This window comes from Buceros rhinoceros, unplaced genomic scaffold (genome assembly GCF_000710305.1).
Source record: "Buceros rhinoceros silvestris isolate BGI_N320 unplaced genomic scaffold, ASM71030v1 scaffold7728, whole genome shotgun sequence".
Classification (NCBI taxonomy): Eukaryota; Metazoa; Chordata; class Aves; order Bucerotiformes; family Bucerotidae; genus Buceros; species Buceros rhinoceros.
Window position 1 is genome coordinate 44,499 of NW_010425043.1, and position 8,040 is coordinate 52,538.

An 8,040-nucleotide genomic window follows, 5' to 3' on the forward strand; every position below is an offset into this window, starting at 1 on the left:
CTTTCCCTAAATCTTGCGACAGAGTTGAATGTTAGGTGGGATGGGGGAGAGAACATACAGACCTTCAAAGTTTGTCTGTATTTCATATAGAGGTTTAAAGAAAAAAGTAATAAAAGGAGAAAAAAAGGCACAAATACCCTATTTTCTTCCTGTATTAATCACCTCTAAATGGTATTTCAACATTTAATACTTTTGCCTTGGTGGTTTTTTCCTGTTTGTACAGAAATGGTTGTGAACTTACAAAATCAGTTTGGCAAGCTGTCTGGTTCAGTGCAACCTGCTGAAAAGCCAAATCCATCAAGTTTTCAGTTAAGTTGGTCTGAAGAAAACACAGATGGGAGTTGTTTTCATGGGCATAGCCTGAAGGGAATTCTGCAAGAAAATTTACTTACAGCCATGAACCCTGTCTATTGGCTGTGTACAGTTAAGCTGTGTACAGAGAAGTAAGTATTCAAATTTTTCTTAAATACCTTTTGGAAATTTCTCCTGAAAATAAAGTGCCATATATATATTTTTGCAAACGATGAATACAGGCTGTGCACACAGCTATATATTCACATGTAGTTAAAATCATTTTTAGAAAGGGGTGTGTGGGGAATGGTTAGACTTCGTTTGAGAGTAGATAAATTGTGATATGAAGGGTGATCAAAGTGAGCTTTTGAGAAGAGGGGATATGAGACAAAATCAACAACTACAGTCACATGGCAAGAGTAGCAGCTAGGTACAAATATTCACTTCGCTTCCTTCTTCATAGTATTTTAGAAAAAACTTACACCACAGCTCTCCAGAGAATGAGAAAACAGTTCCATTCCCCTCCCTCCTGGACCCCCAAAAAGCACAGGAAATTAATTTTCTAAATCACTATACTGCTTTTGGGGTGGCCTTAATAAAAATTGAACTTAAAATTAGTGGTCAGAGTTCAAATAAACAGGCAATTAATGCCTTCAGGACATATTTTCAAAAAAAAAAAAAAGAAATTACGAGTGAAAAGGACTTTACCTATGATTTCATCTAAGCATATTGGCAATCAACAGTTGTGTTTTTTGCAAGTGGAGAAGCAAAAGAAGAGGTTTCTTTTACTAGAAAAGTAAAAGAAGAAATACGGGAAAATAAAACATTTTGTGCTATTAAGGGAATTTAGTGTCTGTTTTTACTAGAGAACTGTTCCCAAGTCCTACCTTCACAAGTGAAAGGGAATTTTTTCTTTTCACTTAAAGGTATTTCAAAACAGTTATGCTATTTGTTTGTAAAGTTATTTTCTTTAAAGGACCTAAGTAGCAAGGATAACCATAGTGTAGCTAATCCAGCCTTGTACAAAATTACATGGATATTTAAGTATCTGCCTGGTTTGTGTCAAACTACTTACTCTTTCTTTAGTACCTTCTCCTCTTGTGTCAAATTCTGAAAAAATCAGTGAGTTTTCTACTTGCTGGGTGCTGGCAGAGGACTGTGGCCAGAGGCAGAGAGCAAAAGCGCTGCTGAGGGAGTATAGGAGTTTGGCAGTGTTTACTACAAGGAACGGGAAACATCTAAAATAGTGTTTCTCATAGACTCCCTCGGTAGTGTTAGATACAGCTTCTGGATCATGTGCCAGCTTTCAGTTCTGACGTTGGTTGTATCATGAAACCATAATCCAGAACAGGAATGTACCTGTGAGTGTCAGTGAAAAAGATGGACTTTGCAGATGACTTGGGTTCACCTGAATTTCTCACATGTGCAATTGGATTTTTGGATTGGTGTTTTTTTGGAAAGAAGGTTGCTTTACATTAATGTGAAATGAGATGTCTTTAGTGCATTGAATTAACGTCTTTAACCTTTATCTGGTGTATACTTCTAAATGGCATGCTTCAGAGAGCAATAGCCTCTACAGAGTCTTAGCAATATGTTCCTGATTTTTAAAACGTTAAATGCTCACCTTGAAAATAACTGGCTTTTACATCTATGTAGTCTTTTCTGTCTTTTTTATTTGCTTATCTTTCTTTTCCTTTTCACATTACCTTTCACATATCCACCGTGATAGAAATGGGTTGGAATAATGTAAACACAGTGTTATATTACGAGAGCTCTGGCTGATGGATTCATTCTTTTGTATGAATAAGAACCTTTTTTTTGAAGGGAGGAGAGGTAATAATCCTTTTACCACGAATTTGCTTAAATCTTATGTACACACTGAATGAGTGGGTATTTCTGTGTATGTTTGTGTGAATAATCTTTCATGCAAAGTCTGTTTTTAAGCCTACATTTTCATATATAATATATTAAAATGTTAATGGCAAACTGTCATAGCCTTCATGAAGCAAGATTTGAATTTAAATTCTTTACTGGTTGAATTTCCCATTATATCATTTGCAATGCAGGTAGTTAATTATACATCTGACACTTAACTTTGGAAAACAACATCTACTCCAGATATGAGGTTTTATACTGTGCAAGTATGTGTATCTATATATACTAGAACTGAAAATCCAAACTTAGAAATTCTCTAAAAATCAGCACAGTCTAACTGAGACTACAGAAATGCTTTATTGCTAGGACTAAAGTATGATGTTGGTGTGGGCAAAACTAATCAAATGGTGAAGAGCTTTTAAATTTTCTTTTCTTTAAAATTTTCAGTTTTAAACTGGGTTCTAAATTAATTTGGCATAGAAGTCGTTAGGTGACAGGAGATTTACAGTTGCCCTCGATGATCCTAAAGGTCTTTTTCAACGTAAATGGCCTATGATTCTATAAATGATAAGGTATTACAATGTGTGAAAAATTTTGAGAAAAATGGATTTCCCATATTACATCTAAATTTAAAATCACCTGGATTCTTTTTTATCCCTTCAGAGATGCTCTTAGGGTAAATAGAACAGAAATAGCACAAAATGGGGCAAAAATGTGTGTGTGTTTAGGTTTTCCTATGAAAAGTGTAACTCCAGTTAATCGAATAGGTGCTTTACAGTACTGATGTAATTATGCATTTGCCTCAGAATGTACAGTATCACTCCCCTGCCCCCCCAATGAAAACTGAGATTTGACACTTAGATTGGCATAAGAGCTGTAATTGCTGAATCTCAGGGTTGACTAGGATGTAGCAAAATGTTTTAATTCTTATTAGCCTGAAAATGCAGATTTGATTCAACAAACATTTTTCAGTGAAGTTTGAATATAGCCAGACATTGGGTTTTGAAGTCAGCTAGTTCATTCTGACACTGCTGAAATGTCTGATTTAATGTTGTTTTTGTAAGAAGTTGCTGGCAGCTTTCGTGGAACGTGAGGTAGGGCAGAGGATGAGACGTGTGGTGCAGGATGAGATGTGTAGCGCAAGAGACCTAGTTTCAGCTTTCCAATCTGCCTGACTTTGGGAGGCTTTGAATAGACTCTTCTCCCCTGAAGTGCATCATGCACAGCACTCCAGGACGGGTCCGTCTCTTCCTCCGGTTTGAGGTGAAATGTAAATGTTTGTTGGGCCAGAGGGAGCAAGCAAATGACTCTATAGTCTAGTAATTAGCACACTTGCCCATAAATTGGGACAGACAGATTCCAGTCCTTGTTCTGGTGAATATTTAAGACTGCTACTCTGAATCAAACAGAGGAGAAATTTTACTCTGCTTTTCCACATGCCAGGGCAATACCGAGTAAGCTAGAAGCAGCAAGCACTTACATGGTGAATAGCACCTGAATCCCCTTATCAGTGTAAAGACTTTTTAAAGAATTGGAACAGCTGTATTTTGTGCTATTTTAAACTTACCACTTTGAATAAAAACAAATTTGAGGCTTACCCAGACAGAGTAGTTTTCCAACATAAGTTGCTGAACTTAATGTGTACAGAGCTATCTCTGCAGTCTGTCCTCTGTGACGTCTTTTTTCAGTCTGACACTTCTTACCAGCAAGTCCAGTCTGCTATTTTCATTTTATAATTTGTTAATAAAATCACCTTATCATTTTCAGTAGCATTTTCACTGTGAAAGCTATAAAATAATTAAGCAGAAGGCTGCTGTGACACTGTCTACTTTCCACTGGCCTGATCAAGATTTGCCCCAGTGTTTCCTGTGTCACTCCATTGACTTGAACTTAGCTTTTCTCGTTTCTAGACAGGTAATTTATATTTAGCATCCAAAGGCAATGGGCAAGAAATTAATGGATTATAATTCCATGGCATAGTGACAGGAAGAGGAGAGGGGGACCCTGTGGAGAGTGGGGGCAAAGAATAGGGAAAAGAGCCTGGGGTGTCTGCACAGGATAGCCTTAGAAGTTTTATAAATAAGGTAAGGTAGCCATGTGCTACATTTGCTAGAAGCTGGCAGAACAAACACTGGTTCAGTTTGGTCCTGAAAGGTAAAGAATGTATTCTTTGCCTGGTTCAGTATGATCCTGGTTCATAGTGCAAGAACCTGTACAGGCTTTTTGTTCTCACTGTGTCTGCACCATCTCTGAACAGGTCTTGGTCCAATCCACTACTTCAAGGTTTTGCAGGAGGAGATCCCTTCACAGAATCAGCATTATAGACCAGAACATGATTTATACCATTGGTAAAGTGTAGAGTTTTCCTCCAATTACAATGAATGATATAAGTGCTAGCTAAATACAAACTAAATACGCATGTAATTTAGGGCTTTTTTTTCTTTCTTCCTTTCTTTTCAGAATGTGTGGCCATGTGGCTCATTACAGAGAAGTGGACTTTCCCCAGAGTTACCATTTTGTGCTGAGGTTATTCTCCTTTCTTCTGAGGATACAGCCTTCTTATATCCATGACGAGGTGTGTGTGATAGAACACAAACTTTTTAATAAAAAACTCTATAAAAAGCCAAAATACAACACAGGCCTGAGGAAGTAAAAAGGCCTGAAAATAACTGTATTAAAAGTGTGTAAATTAGTTGATTAGATCCCAAACCACGGTATTACATCTAAACTTGCACTGTTCCTTTTACCTGCATGGAAATTTTTTGTTACGTTGGTAGTGCTGAGATCTACTACTGTACTGTAGTTGTAGTGTCGTTTTATCTATAATTTAAAGTTACGGATTTCCAGCTGGGAGAGTTAACAAGGAAACTGTTTATTACTATTTATTTCCTCACTCTGCATCAGAGACAATAGGAAGCTATGAAATTACCTTTTTTTTTTCATAATTATACATACTTTGAGTGTACTGGACAGCACATTAGCATCTTATTATATTGTGAGTTTTTGCAATTAAAATATCTATGTTTTTTACCTACTGTTGTATAACAGCAAATACATTTCTAGAAAGTAATGTTTACTTGGTTTTGAAGTAGTGTGTTAACAAATAAAATGAGCAGTTGGTTGACATTTTCACTGCAGTGAGTATTTTACTCATTGTTTCTGTTCTGAAGCATTGTCTGCTGTTCTTGCTGTTCTGAACCAACTCTGGCACTGTTTTCTACATTTCCCTGCATCCTGTATATCTCCCAGTGTCTTGTTATGCCTGAGCCTCTCATTCAAGTTAACACCTTTCAGGTCCATGTTCCGCTCTAGGCTTCACAGATTTTGCAGCTACTTTTATACCTGGAACTGCCCATCCTGTTTCTTGTGCAATGGTAACTGCCAGGTCCTGCTGTGATTCTTCTTTTGCAAGGATGCTGTCATTTGAATGTCTTCGGACTGCTTTATAATCCAGCATCTTCAGCAGCTTGCACCTCAGCCATTCTACCAGTTTCTCATGCGCAACCTTATTTATGGACTGTGTTTTTAAACTGTCCCATACAACATGTAAATGAAGTCGGATGCTGCCACTGCATTAAAGACACCATAATATGTATACGTACGTTGAATAGAGATGTTGAGTTAGATACCCAGATGAATAATGCTGCATTCAGTTGAATGAAATAAAATTCAGCAACTGTGATCATCAGTATGGAGTACAGAAATTGCCACATCTAATTGATCAAAACTAAAATCAATAGTTGTTTCTAAGCATTATTATAGAAAAGAAAAATGGTGCCTGCAGACTTGTCAAAGAGTAATAGCTTCTTTCCTGAGGAAGGGTTTCTGGGAAGGCGATTGGTTCAGCGAGTAGACTCTGAGTATGATGGAAGTGTTTAAAATCTTGCGGTTCAAGGCGTCTAAAAACTGGGAGCAGGCGAATGATAGGAGAGGAGATGTGCTGCCTTACCTGTCTGGAACAAAGTGATAAAGTAGTATTTCAAGCATAGATAGAGCAGACAGGACTATTAAAGGTAAGTTCTAATACTTACTTGGAAATACTGGCAAACCAGGAGGGTTTGCTGGCTCAGAGACGGGAGGTTATTAAGTGTGGTGTCCTGATTTAAGGTGACAGAAAAGGCACCGGTTTTGCTGTTTCGGTTATTTTCAGTAGTTACTGTAGAACAGGGATTTAGAGCAGTGGTCCTATCAAGTGATTGTAACATGCAGATGAGAAGGCATAGTTTTAGCCGTACTGAGCTAAGCTGTGCTTGATGGGGGAAGAGGAAAGAGCAGACTGAGTTTGCTCTTCTTTGTTGTATGTGTTAGAGATTTTGTAAGTGGGCAAAGTTTAGTATGCTTAAATCTATTGCTACATTGTGCTAGATACCTCAGACTTCTGATGAAGTGTGTCTTGAACTGGTGTCCACATTAATGGACTCGGAACATACGATTTGAGTCTCATCTTGAGTCTGGTGTTTGTGTTTTAAAAACAGTCATAATCTATTGTGTTTGGCTTCACCTGAGTGAATTACTAAGTTTGTAAATATTTCATTGAATTATTCATTGGTTTCGTTCTAGATGAGTATTTCTATCAGTTAAAAATATACAGAAGTGTAACACACGTCACTGTTTTCAGCATTGCTTGCTCAAGCAACTGAAACTGTCTCATTCTTTTTACTAGAATATCTGTTAAAGTTTTGAATTAAGTATCTAAAAGACACCTTGTTATACATAAAGGATTCATTTAATTCAGAAGTCTTTATTTGAAAGACTTGAAGCACTTAATTATAGGTACACCTTTCTTTTAAAACTACTGTAGCAGTAAAATCTGTGCTTCATAAATTAAAACTACTGTGTTCATTGTTACAGTGTTACAAATGTAACAAAGCTCTCTTAGATGTTAGAATAAATTAAGGCTGTACTTTAATAAACTGGAATAAAGCTTGCAGTTAATCATCAAAGCCATGTGCCTTCTGGACACATAGGTTAAGAGTCAGTTTTGAAAGTAAGGGGTGTGCCCCTGAAACCCTTAATGTTCTATCCAGTTTAATCAATCAACACTCAGGTTGGAGTAATGATGTTTAAGAAGCTAACGAGCCACAAGAGTGCCTTATCTTCAGTGAAGTGTAGTTGACCTCTCTTGGGACAACTACTTTGAGTCGGGTTAGTATAACCCTGAGGTGGAGCCGCTCTGGTTGAACAGACTGCTACCAGTGGATAGCTGAAGGGGAGGGTGTCTGCCGCAACCCAGCAGTTACAACCACCTCCTCTATCTGCTTTTAAGTTACAGGCTCCTTTCTGTAACTATTTGCTGAAAATGTTCAAGTAAAGCTGAGCTTTCTGATAGCTACTTTTTTGTACTTCTTCCTGGGGAAATTTTAAGTAAAGAGACTCAGTTTGTTTTGTTACTTACTCTAAAAGTTGAATTATATAGAGTTGATTATATAGATAAAAGCAAGTGGGGTTTTTTAGATTAAAATCAGTATATATTGAGCAGACTTAGAATAGTTAAGTAATTATTAACTTAGACAATAGCAAATCAATTATTATGAGACCTCGACATACCTTCTGAAGTGTATTTAGGCTTTTTCCTAGTTTGTGCGTTGTAGTTTAACACTGTTTTTTTCTATCTTTAGGAGTGTGAAAGAAACTTCGCTTTATGAATTCTCCTAAATAATGCAAACTTTCTGTTGTTTCAGTGGGGAAATGACAGATGTCTCATTTTCTTTTGAAAGGTTCAGCCTTCAGCAGCAGCAAGATTTTACCTTACTAGTTTTTTGCTATTTCCGTGTATCTACATTCTCAGTATCAACTTAGACTAAGGCAAATACATTTTTCTTTTTAAAGCCTTTACCGTTGTCCAGACATGAAGGAGAGGCATTTGACTTTCTT

The 8,040-nt window shown here is 37.0% G+C and overlaps 1 protein-coding gene across 1 annotated transcript in view; it reads left to right on the forward strand.

Annotated features, from left to right (window-relative positions):
* TAF1B (TATA box binding protein (TBP)-associated factor, RNA polymerase I, B, 63kDa) overlaps positions 1 to 5,303 on the forward strand; it is a gene marked incomplete at its 5' end in the record, with an annotated part of 49,225 nt that extends 43,922 nt beyond the window's left edge. The window contains 2 exons of the mRNA XM_010140991.1: positions 224 to 443; positions 4,627 to 5,303. Of these exons, the coding sequence (XP_010139293.1) occupies positions 224 to 443; positions 4,627 to 4,819 (413 nt within the window). The remainder of the gene's footprint in view (positions 1 to 223; positions 444 to 4,626) is intronic.
* Between the last annotated feature and the right edge of the window lie 2,737 nt (positions 5,304 to 8,040).